We start from the raw sequence: 13,532 nt of genomic DNA, 5'->3' as shown, positions 1-13,532 counted from the left end.
ATTGTTAATAACTTTGATACCTCATCCCAGTCACCCAGACCCAGTCTACAAGTCGCCCACGGCTCAGTCGTCTGCACCGGCACGTCTTTCCGCTGCATGTGTTTACGAACGCCCCCTATTGAGTCATGTTGACGTCTGCAAAAAAATTTGACACGAGAACAAACAATTAAAACTAGCAATGGAGACGGAAGAACGTGAAGTTTGGGAGAATTTAGCCGAATGGGACAACTTGGAAAATCCTCTTGCCCCACTAACGGAAGAGCAACAAAAAACTATTCTTGAGTTGGCCGCCATATGTGATCAAAAATTGTCTGTTGAAGATGTAAGTCTATTAAATTCCGTAATTCTGTATGTTATCCTCAATGTCACATCGCCAATCGCAATATAGGAATCTACAGAATCAAAAACCTCTACCTTGTCGCAGAGTGATGCTAAAAGAAATGCTGATACTACTATATTGGATAGCTTTGCTTCTTTGATGAGTGGTGAAAAGAAAATAGAATCATCACAACAGGTCTGTAGTAAAAAAATTATTGGGAAGAAGAAAAATCTTGGTATGAATCTTTCTCAAATTTCAGTTTTATCAATGGTACTCCGAATTAGAGTGGGAAATGCTTCAAGAAGAAGATGCAGAATATCGAGCATACTTAGCTCAGTTGGAAAAGCATCAAGGAGACTGTCAAGAAATGTTGCAGCAGGTGACAGGAACATTAGATAAACTATCCAAACTCAACAGCCAATATGGTTTTGTTTCAAACAAAACAACTTCTCTGCATGAAGCTTGTGAGCAAATGCTAATAGACCAGACAAAGCTTTCCAATTTGGCTGATGAACTTGAAAACAAAATTTCATATTTCCTCGAGTATGAAAAAATTCAGTCACAACTTAGCTCACCCACTCTATCTGTCCATGGAGAACTTTTCCGCAATATCCTGGATCGCCTCGATAAATGCATAGACTACATGCAATCACACGTAAATATCATTCGATCTGAAGTCGTGGTCAATTATAGTCATCACGTTTTCTATAGCCTCAGTACAGGGAAACGTCCACTTATGTGACCAAATATCGAGTGTGTCTCAACACTGCGTTGTCATCTGTACGTGGCTGGGTCTTGCAAGCTCTGGAGCAATGCGTACAACAAGCCAAAAAGCCTGACGGCAGCACACCAACAACAGGTCCAAAGAACATTAAAAACCATGTTGCACTCACTCAACGCCCTTTGTCTTTGCAGGTGAAAGTTACGCGTTTACGCTTTTGTACGGAAAATTCCGGCTACATGCAGATAAGATGAAACAGCTCATGACCGACATCGAGCAGCGCCATGAAAAAGGACCGGAGTAGGTTTTATTACAGAAACTTGAGAATGGGCTTTCTGGAGCATTCTTTATTTTTATTTCGTCGTTTAAGATACGAACAATTGTTGAGTGATTGTCATGCAGCGTACTTCAGCCAACGTCTTTTGTTGTTGCGACCGAGTGTCGTCGCATCTTTGACGGACCTTTCAACTACCTATGTTCGCGATCATTGTACCCTATCCCGCTGCGCATGCACGTTTATCTTACGCATCTGCCATGACGAGTGGCAACTTTATCATCAATTTTTCGGCATGAAATCCGAATTACTTGAGTGAGTCTTTGTTAAATTATTAAACAATTGAAGCAGGATATTTTTTCTCTTTGCTTTATGTCATTTCTTTCTTTCACTTATTTTCCAGAGATTACATGGACCAACTTTGCGGTTTGTTGTACGATCTACTCCGCCCGCATATTATTCACTCGAATCATCTGGAAACTTTGGCGGAGCTTTGCTTCATTCTTCGCGTGGAAATGATTGACGAGCACATCAACAATAACCGTAAACAAAATTATTGAAAATGAAGTGATTTCTTAACCGATTTTCATTTATGACTCTGTTCAAATTCGCTAGCGGAACAGCTTAGTGCATTTCACCGTGTCGTCTTGCAGCTATTGTCTGATGTGCAAGAAAGGCTGGTTTATCGTGCCCACATTTATGTTCAAAATGACATTGTTGGATACAAGCCCGTTTCCGGCGATTTGGCATACCCGGAAAAATTAGAAATGATGGAGGTAATGAATGAATCATGTGGAGCTTGCAATCCGATTCTTCCATCTCTTCTGCATTGTCCTTTTTCATGTTGTAGAGTATCGCGGAAGGGCTTCAAAACCAGGCTACGCAAACGCTCGGGCGTTCCGTTTCGGTCTCCTCTGTCTCATCGCCCGATACCGTTCGGTCCCATACTGGAAGTAATACTATATGAACCGTTATTCCACGCCACGTAGCAACCTCACTGACGTGGATAAATTATTCACGCAATATTTTTTTTTTGCCTTACCTGAGGCTCTTTCTTGGCAAAGTGTGATGATACCCCTAGCCTCCTGTTGGCCTTGGCCGATTTTCACGACTTTGGTCTAGACTGTCGGTTTCAGGTGTTCCTTTTTCTTTTGTGGTTTCACCTTGCGCACGCCTTTATGATCTCATTGACACCTCAAGATCAATAACTTTTTTATTTTGCATAGTACATAAGAAAACCCAAACGTTTTAATTTGATCCCTTCTTTTTGCTCTTTCTTAGATTCGCCGGCTGATTTGCATGGTATGTGGTATCCACCACTGAGAAGAGCCCTGTTGTGTTTGTCAAAACTCTACCGTTCGGTCGATCGCTCAACATTTCAAGGTCTATCGCAGGTAAAGATGAAAGGTAGTTTAAAAACGAAAACATCAAACTCATCGTTGACTACGTGATAAAAGGAAGTTTTGGCGGCTGCTTGCGCAGCCTTGGCAAACGCTGCAGCCCAGATTATGACAAACAAAACAACCATAGACGCCCATTTGTTTCACATCAAACACCTTCTTATCCTTCGTGAACAGGTAACGCACTTCCTTGTTGAGGTTTTATCTTGTCCCATTGACAAATTCTGTTTGGTTGATAGATTGCCCCTTTCCAAGTTGATTTTGCCGTCAAAGAAATGAGCCTAGATTTCAGTTCTGTGAAAAATGCCGGTAAGATTTTTTTTTTTTTACCTTGCGAAAAAATGAGAGCAGTCATGAATTAGCACAACTTTGTTACTTTTAGCGTTGGGATTGTTCCAGAAGAAAGGCCGACTATTTTCGCTCTCAGCTAGTAATGCACTACTTGAGTTTCTTCTTGAAGGAGCCCCGCAAGTTAGGGAACATTTGAAGGGTACACGATTTGCATAAGATATACCCTTTAAAAAAATCTATGTCATTTTTGCCCATAGATTCCAGGCGCTTGGCTGACCGCCAACTCAAATCAACTTGTGAAGCTTTTATAGATTATTGCGGTGACTTTCTGATCGGACCTATTCGCGTTTACCTAGCCAAAGTGATAAAATATTTAGTTTTTTAGTTCATTTTTTCCGTCTTCTACATTTTTTTTTCCTCTTGTTGGGTAATAGATGAACGCTTATTTGAAGAACAACACGGACTTGACTGGATTAAAGCAACAAACGTTTGCCCAGCCTGATGTTGTGCAAAACTATTCAAGCGAGTCGCAAAAATATCTCAGGACTCGTCTGCCCGTCGTTCAACGCAGTTTGCAGCTTTACTTGGCCAATCGTGAAACGGAATTTATTCTGTTCAGGTAAAATACGAGTCAAGCAAGTATTACGTGTGTCACGCAAAAAACCACGTGCCTTGACGTCTCATGTTTCAGACCTGTCAAGAACTTGATAGTCGCTAGCTTTCAACAACTGCACCAAATCCTGGTAACCCATTACAGCGAGGAAGAGCGAGGACTAATCGCAGCTCCCTCACCAGAACATATATCTATTCTTCTTTCTGCTATGCTGCTAAAGCGACCGGAATCTGTGTCAGCAGAGAGAGAGAAGTTCGTGTGAATATCGTATCTTACTATTAAGTTATACCTGATTTTCGCTTGTTCTCGTTTTAGGACGCCAGATTCTCCAAGTCCTGCCAAGGAACCCATCCAAAACATTTCATAGTTATCCCAAGTTGTTACGAGAGATGTGTCAGATGCCGACATTTCCAATACATTTACGCGTGTTGTTTCATTCAAAGGTATGCAATTTCCTATAATTTCCTAGCACCACCGTGCCAATCATCATCGGCATTTTTTTGTAGTATCACTTTGCACATATCTATCGAGTATGCACGCACTTTGAATTAAGTTAGGATTTTCGCGCGAACGACTTCATTTGGTTTAAGCCATTGTGTTGGAAATCGGCATTTTCCGCTGGATAACATGGCAATTAGACAATAAGAAAAGGTTTAAACGAACATTCTGGCTCCCTGTATTTTTTCAATTGGCAAAAATGTGTAAGAAAAAGAATGCCATCGGTGGAACATTTTGCGCTGTCTTTGAAACAGGATTTGAAATGTTAAATTTTTTCTTGGATTATTGCTGAATCTCCTAAAAATTCTTTTTAAAATTTAGGAATAATTAGATCACAAACATTCCCTTGAAGTCATTGGTTTTTTGTTTGTGTGTAGACCAAAGGGAGAATATTTGCCTACTTTTGCATATAGCATTTCGTTAGGGAGTTATCTCTCCTTCTTCGTCTGCATAAGCGCAACCAGAACCAGTTTTGCGGCCAGGTACATTGGCAGTGTTGCCGATAACTTTCTTCTGATGATTCAGTTGCGGGAAGAGATCTTTTGACTTTTCAAGAGCTTCTTTAGCTGCATTCATTTCCGCTTGTTGAATGCTATGCCCGGATGCACTGGCCAATCGAACTCCACGAAAATAAACGGCAACGGAATAGACGCGCGTATTCGTTGGACCCTTGCACTCAATCACTTTGTAAACTGGAATATCCGGCTCACCACCGTCCATTGTGCGCAGCGTAAGACAACATTGTTGAAGTTTCGATTTAGGATCGTTCCAGTCCTGATGAAGGATAAAGTCTTGCAAGCGGGGAAAGAAACAAACCTGACAGAAGGTTTGACAGTACTCCAGTCCTTTATCCACGTACAATGCGCCAAGAAAAGCTTCTAATAAATCGGCTCTGTCTTTTGTTTTCAGTTCAGCTTTAGGACTTGAATACAGTGCGTAATTGGTCATGCCCAAATCGTCACACACAACGGCCTGTGTGCGATTGTTGACGAGTGAACTTCGCAGTAAAGATAAATGTCCCTCGTGATGCTCCGGGAAGAATTTGTAGAGATATTCGGATGCTATCAGCTGAAGAACAGTGTCGCCTAGAAACTCCAATCGCTGGTTTGATCCCAACGTTAAATTATTGAAGCCAATGCTGCGATCGGTGAAGGCTCGAGCAAGAAGTCGAATATGGGTGAACTGTGTTCCAATCGACTCTTCAAATTCAACCATCTTTTGTAAAAGGGGAAAGGACGAGATCCATTTCCTATCTCCACCCAATTCTTGCTCTTGCAACGGATGAGACGGATAGTTGACCCAGACATCCAACAAGTCTTTTTCGTCCATGAAGAGTGTGTTGGAAAACACCCTATCAGCCACAGATATTCCACCATCCAGGAAGAGTGCTCCCATCAATGCTTCAAAACAGTTTGCCATCGCATGTCTCAATTCCAAATCGTGACACAAATCCGATCCATGAGCGTATAACATGAATTGATCAAGCCGAAGGTTTTTGGCTAACTGAGCAAGGTGTTGGTTCTGGACAATGGCTGCTCGATAGGTCGCCAAACCTCCCTCTTCTAAATCAGGAAACATGTGATAAAGGTGAATGGAAGCTAAGAACTCGACCACAGCATCTCCGAGAAATTCTAATCTTTCATTGTGAGTGATGCTAGACTCCGTCTCCTGTTTTTTGCCAAGACTGTTTCAAACCAAGTTTTCAAGTTAAAAACAATCTAATGTTTGTTTTAACTAATTTCATACCGGGACATGATGTTGATTAACGTATTTATTCCACGTTTTCGCGTGTTCATATAGTGGATGCGCCTGTCACCGTACTCTGGCTGACGGATACCGCAGTTGGTTAGCGAATTGCGAGCGTGGTCTGGGTTGGTTCCAAAGTTTTCGCGGTAGGACGGATGAGTAAGAGCTAATTGTAGCAAATACCGATTATTGAAACGATATTTAATCCTTTCTTCAAGAACATCCAGCGACTTATGAAAACGTAAGTGACAAACTAGAACGGGAAGCAACATTCTGGAAAAAAACAAACAATGTCACCCAAAAGAAAAAGAAAATCTGTTTTTAAAATAGTGTTTTTTTTTTTTCAAACATTTTTGACTTGAAAAGTTACCCGTGCTGAACGACGTCACACATAATTCCGGTGCGGTAAAATCCTTGACTAGAGACGGCGACTGTCACATCACGTTTCATATTATTCTGCAGTCGCATCTCTTGAAGCCGGTTCTCTTTTGCTTCTAGTTTTCGTTTGTCCTCAAATGATGGCTTTGGCATGTTAGCGAGTAGGTGGCGAAATTTAACATAGTCTCGCCACGCCTTTTGGTACTCTGGATTGCCGGCATAGCTGAGCTGAGGTGGCCGAATGCCAAAATGAACAATCTCCGGGTAGCTGATGACATCCGCTCGTAGTTGGTCACGATCAAGTTGGTCTACTCTTAATGAACAAGGTTTGGCTCCTGGTTTCGTGACAATCATTCCTTTTGTAAAATCTGCCATATTTTGCCACTCATGCTAGGAATAGAATTTTGAATGTTAAAACATGGAAAACGAATAATTTAGGTCGCTGTGAGTCAGCTTATATTGGTCAGTAAGGAAATAATTTTTTAAAATTGCACCTGAGGTAATTTGAGCTGGTAACCCAACTCCGTGTCGTCTACCACAGGTACATTTTGCTGAATTAGATACGTAAGCACTTGGTTCATCGACAACATTTCCTTGCCGTGGTCGGGTAGGTCTCTTACAAAACGCGGAAGGATATGAAATTGGGGACAACCACTTGCATCCCCAGCTGCATGAAGGTTAAAGTCGACCAATTCAAGCAATTCGTGGAATAAATAATGGCTAAATAATTCGAGTTCCTCAATGGTAAAGTTATCTGGAACTTTTTCTTCAATATAGACGATTCTGTAACAATATATAAAATATATGTTTCTATAAGGAAATTTTATGCTAGAATTTACAACATTACGTATATTCAATGTTGAAACGAATGACCTTGCAGGTAGGCACTTTATCGAGCGGGTAGTGAGACAGAAGTGAGAAACCTTCAAAAATGAACTCATGTCCATCATGATGGATAACTGTCGGCCGCTTTAAAAGAAAATTCGTCGGAGGCGAAATCGTCACCCGATAGTGATGCAAAATGTCCCCATTATTCGAGTTACGGTCACAAATCATGGCTGACGATTCTCCTGCGTAAATTCCATGTCGAATGCCAGTTCGACGGGCTTTAAAGCTAAATGGAGATGATTTTTTATCTTTTGTAAGAACAGATAAAACTGAAGCTAAACTACTTTATTTTTCTTTACCTGCAGCGACATAACGGGCCATCATTCATTTCACCAGGGTCATTATACCACAGCTCAGGATGAAGTCGAGCCGGATGCTGTTTTTTTCTTTCCAATTCTTGGAGTACCAAGTCGACTTCATCCTCTTCCTCCGACGATGAATCGGAGGTACTTGAATCAGACTCACAAGCCTTTTTGGCTTTCTCTTTACAAGGGCCGCCGCAGTGTGCACCATGTTTCCTAGTCTTGCGGGAGGGATAGTCAAATTTCGGTTGCATCGTCCGCGCTTCGTCTCCACGTTTAAGAAGGTCATTACTAAACTGATTGATTGTAATCTTCAATTTATCAGTGCCACGCATCAACCGAGGGTTAGCCACATCACGGGTATAGTAGAGATCAGCAGGTGCACAGCGAGTCCATATTTTTCGCTCATTTTCCATGATTTCTTCAGGAGTTATGCTAGAATATTGATCTGGCTCAGTGATATGTTCTTCCTCATAAGTCGAATTTTGAGATGCCTTTCTTTGCTCAGATCTTCCAGTAGCTAAAGAGATGGACCGCGACATAGCTGGCTTTTCACTTGCTCTACTGGACAGTGGTCTTTTTGACACTGGCTTGTGGCCTGAATATGGTCCTTGGAGTCTCGAAACCAATGGCTGTGTAGCATTACTCTGCACAGGATTCCAAGCTGGTACATGTTGCTGAAGTGTAACATATTGACCAGTCGAATATTGGCTGACTTGAGAATAGCTTGGGGTAAAAGGATCAGGCATTGGTGGATAACTTAACTGTAGTGCATGTGGAGCAAGTGTGTAAGGAGGCGGTTGCTGGAATTCACATCCTAAAGGCAGAGAAGGAGGTGGGATATTCATTTCATGGAAAGGCGGTGGAGGAAAATTATAGTGCATGGTTGGAATGAAATGGTTGGTTTGACTGTAGTGATATCCATTATTAAAGGGATACGATGGCTGCTGATTTGTGTTGTTGTGGTCATCCATCTATGGAAAAAGTTAATGAACATTGTAAGCCACATCGAAACTATATTGAAATAGAAACATTAAACAGATGGTTGTAAAATCAGAAACTGTTGCTTTAGGCTCATTTTTTTTTTTTTAAAGAATTATATTGTATGTTTGTTTATTTAAGACTCTGCAAGTCAACCATAGTAAAGTGAATTTTTAACACTGATTAAATTTAACTCCCATAAAATATTGTTAATAGAAAGTGAAACTAATTGTAATGGTAGATTTGTAATGGTAGATGCAAATTTTTTTTTTTTTTTTACATCTGTTACATTTTAATGGTTTAATTGGGCGAAAGCAAAACTTACAGCTTCCAGATATTTTGCTTTATAGGCTTTCTCGCATCTTTACAAGCAAAAACAACTATATTTTCCCGATAGGGATTCTGTCAAGATGGGCTCAACCGGCTCATGTGTACACCACTGTTTTTTACGATATTTCTCTCAATAGATGGCGTTTTCTGTAATAGGGATGTAACACAGGTTTGAGGGATAGTTCAGATATGTTTATTGTTTATACGTTTTGTGGGTGTAAGTGGTTGCTGCCGCTCCCGGATTAATATTTTTGTAAAGCTGAGATAACGGCGGACTGGATGGTAAATAAAAAAGATTTTTTACGGGTAAAACGGATTGCCATAGTTGTTATGGAAAACTTCGCCCTTCTTTTATTTCACAATCCCTGTTTCTCCCCCCTCTTTTTTATTTATGAGAAATTTGACAGACAGTTGGCGATACTTCGTTTCGATTTACAACTACATGGTCGAAGCATTTGAACTCACTTTGATTTTCCATCAAGTTAATATGTATGTATACTATGTATTTATTATCGTGAAGTTCCAGTCATACACGTGTTAGTTCTTAGTAACTAGTAACTGTTGTCTCTTGCCCACAGTACGATCAACTATATCAGTGGATTTGACATGGCGCTTATGGCTTTTTCTTTAAAATAAATCGCTATCGTACATGGATCTTGCTCTTCTTACTTCGTCTCTTGCTCCGTAAGAAACTTGATGGGAGCAATACATTCCATTTGCGACTAATCTATTTCTCGGACCCTCATCCTATCCGATCGATGTCCTATCCTATCCCTTAAAATCCTAGGTAACATAGAATATAACATGCATCGTGAGTTGGGACTCAGTTCTCCCAAACCAACTTTATGGGCTTGTCATAGATTTTCATCGAATAATATGGTATATACAAGAAAGATCTCCGTGCAAGGAAATGTATTTGTATTGGAAACAATTCTGCTGTATTTCGATATTTTCTCTTATGCGTGCAAATTGTGAAAAAAGTTTCTTTGGTTTTTGTCCATGACTGATTCAAGCTGCAATGAATTACATGTTTTCTAATTAACGTTATACGTATTTAAAAACAAACAAACAAAACATTGACAAACCGTTTCAAAGTATTTTACGATGGTGGCGCAAGTCTTTTTCTTTTATTCTTCTCATGAAGGTGGATCACATTCACGCAATTCTTTCTGCAGTTTCTTTCGTCCCTCCCGTAAATGACACACTTGATGGCCCTGGTCGTTCGGGATGGCCATACATAAAATATTTCTGTGATTTTAAGTTTAATTTGATTCATTAATCCATGGAATATGGTCAAATTATATGAAATTTAAGTTTAGGCTGCATTTTCTCTTGTCGTAATGATTTATCAATTTGTTTAGGGATTAAAGCCAAGTGGTGTGCGCTTTAGAAAGCGCTTTGTGATAGCGTTGGACACATTTAGCTCAGAGATAAATTTTTTGAAGCGGTGCAACAATTTTAAAAAGCTATTGAACCCTTAAAAAAAACCGTTCCTCTTTTCTTCCTCATCCTAAAACTTAAAGAAGAAAAGAATCCGACTATTGAAAAGATGCGTGCGCGCTGTGTTGTGAAACTGGAATTTCCCGAAAAGCAGCAGACCCAACAGTTTCCTTCTTGCATGATAGATTCTTCTTTATGAATACAGAAAACTGACAAGTGACAAACCAAAACCATCTTACACTTCAGCTTCGCGCCTGATGAGAAGAGAGTTCGCTGCCGAACCACTATTCGTATTAACGTCAAATCTAAAGGAAGAAAAGGAAGGGAGTCCTGTGATTTCTTCCAGCAGGTGAAAATTAGCCAACATTTTGTGATAAACATTTTTGTAGAGCCCATATTTTTTTCGGATTAGACCGCCTTAACAAAGAAAAATGTGAGTAGTGTTTTGGTTATCTCTTTCAGAACACGTCATTGGTTATCCGTAGGCTATCGTCACGATCTGCGATTAGTTCGTAGTTTTATGGTGATGCATATAAGGCCGGCTCTTTCTTCCTTTGCAAGTGAACATTCCTTTGTAAGTTTTTGGCTTGGGTGGCTAGGAATATTCCTTCACTTTATATTAAACTTTATAGAAGTGGTTCTGGTTAGAATAATAAACAGTGGGATTATAAAACTTTTTCATTTATAAATTCCAGTGATATTTCTTTTACAAGTGAAAGACAACAAATAATCCTGTTCATTGGAAATGGCCCTGAACCTAGTCAAATACCAGGATGAAATGCTTCAAGCCTGGAAAGAAGTTGTTGATGATAAAAAGCCAACAAATTGGGCCTTGTTTTCCTATGATGGACAGTCATATGACTTGAAGCTTGCTGGAAAAGGAGGTAATATTAAATTTTGTGTTTTTTTTTCTTTTTCTTTTTTTTTTATTTATCTTTTGATCCGTTATTGGCAGAGTAGATGTACGTTCCACCATTACCATGATATAAACTTAACTTTTTCATTCTTTTACTGTAACTGTATGTAGATGGAGGTATCACAGAACTTGCAGAGGACTTAAACAGCTGTAAAATAATGTATGCATTCTGCAGAGTGAAGGATCTCTAAAACAAGCCTTCCAAAATATGTGCTAATTAACTGGGTATTTTCTTTTCAATCACTGTGAATAACAATAACCATTCTAAACTATCTATTTTTAAGCAAGGTGAGAGTGCACCTGGTATTCGCAAAGGAACTTGCACCAATCATTTGGGAGCAATTCAGAAGTTTTTCAAAGGAATTCATGTAACGGTAAACGCAAGAACTGAAGACGAGGTCGATGAAGAAGCTATAACAGATAAAGTGGCCAAATCTACGGGGTCTATTTATAATTTTGGTCGTTTGGAATCCCGGGAGGATGAACCAACTGGCCCTGTAGTAAGTCAAGCTTAACTCTCTTTTGTTAATGAAATGCAGCAAATTTAATTGATTTATTTAGGGTACTATTTACAAGAGAGTCAATCCTACTCAAGAGATAGACGCAAAAGCCCGAGATAGTTTTTGGGCGCAAGAAGAAGAAGAAGAGAAGAAACGTCAAATGGAAGAGCAACGACGTAAAGAAGAGGAATCTAAGCGTCGCGAGGAAGAATTAAAGAAAAGAGAGGTTCAGCGTCCTTCAGTTTGTGTGTGTGTGTGTGTGTGTATTTTACATCCAAATAATTCACATTCTAGATGGAGGGTAGCCGCGCCCGAGAAAATCAGGTGTTGGCAAGAATGCGAAGCATTTCCGAGCTTCGTCAAGCAGAAGAAAAAGCTAATATTACTTCGGCGGAAGCTGAGAAAGCTAAATGGGCAAAACAAAAGCAGGATGACGATAAAGATGACGAGGAACGACGGATGCGTAGTGAGATACTTCGTCGGCAAAGAAATAACGAAGCTCAATCACTCATTAAACAACGCAGCATCGATGCAAAAGCCATCTTTGAACAAAATACTTCAGCTGGTCAACTGTCAATATCAAGGAGAAGCAGCAGTTCAAATATGTCCTCCCCAAGTCCCACCCCGAGTGCCCCGAGCAAAGTTGGTGCTAAATGGCCACCATCTCCGAGCCCTGTATCGCCGTCTCCTGCCTCTCCATCTCCAGCATCACCGACCCCTATTATTGTTCGGCAAACTTCGATTCAAACCAACTTTTATGCGAACAATTCTTCCAATGGGCACTCCTCTTCTATATCGTCGCTACCGCCAGTGAAAAGTGATTGGATTCCTGACTCCCCCACACCAGCTGCTATTGTTCCACCTGCCCCCGAATTTGCTGATCCGCCTCCCGAATTACCTTCGTCACCTCCGCCTACCGAGCAACTAGAAACTACCCTTTCACCTGTTGCAGCTATACCTAGCGATGCTAATGAACAATACTATGAGGATGTTAACTATGAAGAGGAACAAAATTGGGAAACAGAACCAGTAGAGGACGTGGGAGAAACCCAAATGAACAATGTGGTTGAGACTGAAATTAGTAGTTTCGGTATTAGAGCACGCGCACTTTACGATTATCAAGCAGGTAATTTGTGGTGTAAAATACGTGACTTTTTTCATTTATTTTGTTTAACCGCATTCCTCCTTATCACTAGGTGAGCCTGGAGAAATATCTTTCGATCCTGGAGATGTCATAACCAATATTGATCAAATAGACGAAGGTAAGCGCTCTTCAAGAATTTAGCATTTGTCTTTCATAACTAAAGCTGTGTACCGTGTAGGATGGTGGCAAGGAATCGGTCCAGACGGGACCTATGGGCTATTCCCAGCCAATTATGTCGAATTAATTGAATGAATCAAACAAGAGTAGCATATCAATACTTTATATTGATTTTGATCCCCAAAGTTTCCTACACTTGGATCGGCACAAAACAAACTTATTCTGAAACTGGAACATTCTCTATCCATCTTATACACATGGTTAACATTCACAAACATTTCCGCGCTTTCTAACGTAGCAAAACCTAATCGTGTTTTTGAGTTTTACTTGCTTTTAAAAACTGTTTACGTACACAAAAAGCTCAACTACTTACGAATGCCTGATTTCTTCCCACTTTCCAGCTGTTTCATGCATTATTAAAACGAGCAAACTGTGCAATACAAGGTAAAAAAGTCGAAAAACTTAGTAAAGAGTGTACTTTTCATAATTTCTACGCTCAAATTGTATAAGTAAAAAATACTTGAGGTTCGTCTGTTTTTTTTTTTTTTTTCTTTCCTTTTTCTCTTTCCTTTTTCCTTTTTCTTTTTCTTTTTCTTTTTCTTTTTTCTTTTTCTTTTTTCTCACCACCTACTCGGGTTTCCAGTGGGCAATGAAATTCCAAACCCAACCCAGCT

General features: G+C 40.1%; 3 protein-coding genes across 4 annotated transcripts; 2 read left to right on the top strand and 1 right to left on the bottom strand.

The window, feature by feature from the left end:
- The first annotated feature begins 79 nt into the window (after positions 1-79).
- On the top strand, positions 80-4,060 carry LOC116917531 (conserved oligomeric Golgi complex subunit 3). Of its 2 annotated transcripts, XM_032923042.2 has the most exons (17): positions 83-322; positions 389-514; positions 579-974; positions 1,031-1,178; positions 1,235-1,340; positions 1,411-1,629; positions 1,718-1,857; positions 1,930-2,090; positions 2,165-2,267; positions 2,596-2,708; positions 2,772-2,891; positions 2,954-3,023; positions 3,097-3,204; positions 3,263-3,366; positions 3,440-3,624; positions 3,697-3,870; positions 3,934-4,060. In XM_032923042.2, the coding sequence occupies exons 1-17, from the start codon at positions 179-181 to the stop codon at positions 3,983-3,985; spliced, it is 2,469 nt and encodes an 822-aa protein (XP_032778933.2). In that variant the 5' UTR covers positions 83-178; the 3' UTR covers positions 3,986-4,060. The 2 variants fall into 2 exon arrangements, with proteins under 2 accessions (XP_045025748.1, XP_032778933.2); XM_045169813.1 differs by lacking the exon at positions 3,097-3,204 and having other exon boundaries at positions 80-322.
- Positions 4,061-4,270: 210 nt separating this feature from the next.
- LOC116917509 (ribonuclease 3) lies at positions 4,271-8,895 on the bottom strand. Its single transcript, XM_032923017.2, has 7 exons — positions 8,737-8,895; positions 7,428-8,404; positions 7,088-7,354; positions 6,735-7,023; positions 6,233-6,630; positions 5,863-6,135; positions 4,271-5,800 (listed from the first exon to the last, which is right to left on the bottom strand). The coding sequence occupies exons 2-7, from the start codon at positions 8,402-8,404 to the stop codon at positions 4,537-4,539; spliced, it is 3,468 nt and encodes a 1,155-aa protein (XP_032778908.2). The 5' UTR covers positions 8,737-8,895; the 3' UTR covers positions 4,271-4,536.
- A 1,559-nt stretch (positions 8,896-10,454) lies between these two features.
- LOC116917559 (drebrin-like protein B) lies at positions 10,455-13,323 on the top strand. Its single transcript, XM_032923073.2, is given in 9 exon segments — positions 10,455-10,614; positions 10,877-11,065; positions 11,209-11,282; positions 11,284-11,322; positions 11,382-11,597; positions 11,659-11,823; positions 11,892-12,723; positions 12,794-12,859; positions 12,920-13,323. Coding segments are annotated over 8 exon segments (1,605 nt in total). The 5' UTR covers positions 10,455-10,614; positions 10,877-10,926; the 3' UTR covers positions 12,994-13,323.
- Positions 13,324-13,532: the final 209 nt, after the last annotated feature.

This window comes from Daphnia magna, linkage group LG1 (assembly GCF_020631705.1).
Source record: "Daphnia magna isolate NIES linkage group LG1, ASM2063170v1.1, whole genome shotgun sequence".
Lineage (NCBI taxonomy): Eukaryota > Metazoa > Arthropoda > Branchiopoda > Diplostraca > Daphniidae > Daphnia > Daphnia magna.
This window is presented reverse-complemented; position numbering and strand designations above follow the sequence as displayed.

Bases quoted from the DNA above. Each gene is read 5' to 3' on its own strand.
- LOC116917531 (XM_032923042.2), top strand. From the start codon at position 179: ATGGAGACGGAAGAACGTGAAGTTTGGGAGAATTTAGCCGAATGGGAC. The intron at 2,091-2,164 runs GTAATGAATGAA...TTCATGTTGTAG, and splicing joins AAAAATTAGAAATGATGGAG to AGTATCGCGGAAGGGCTTCA. The intron at 3,205-3,262 runs GTACACGATTTG...TTTTGCCCATAG, and splicing joins AGTTAGGGAACATTTGAAGG to ATTCCAGGCGCTTGGCTGAC.
- LOC116917509 (XM_032923017.2), bottom strand. From the start codon at position 8,404: ATGGATGACCACAACAACACAAATCAGCAGCCATCGTATCCCTTTAAT. The intron at 7,355-7,427 runs GTAAAGAAAAAT...ATCTCCATTTAG, and splicing joins GGCCCGTTATGTCGCTGCAG to CTTTAAAGCCCGTCGAACTG. The intron at 6,136-6,232 runs GTAACTTTTCAA...GTTTTTTTCCAG, and splicing joins TGTGACGTCGTTCAGCACGG to AATGTTGCTTCCCGTTCTAG.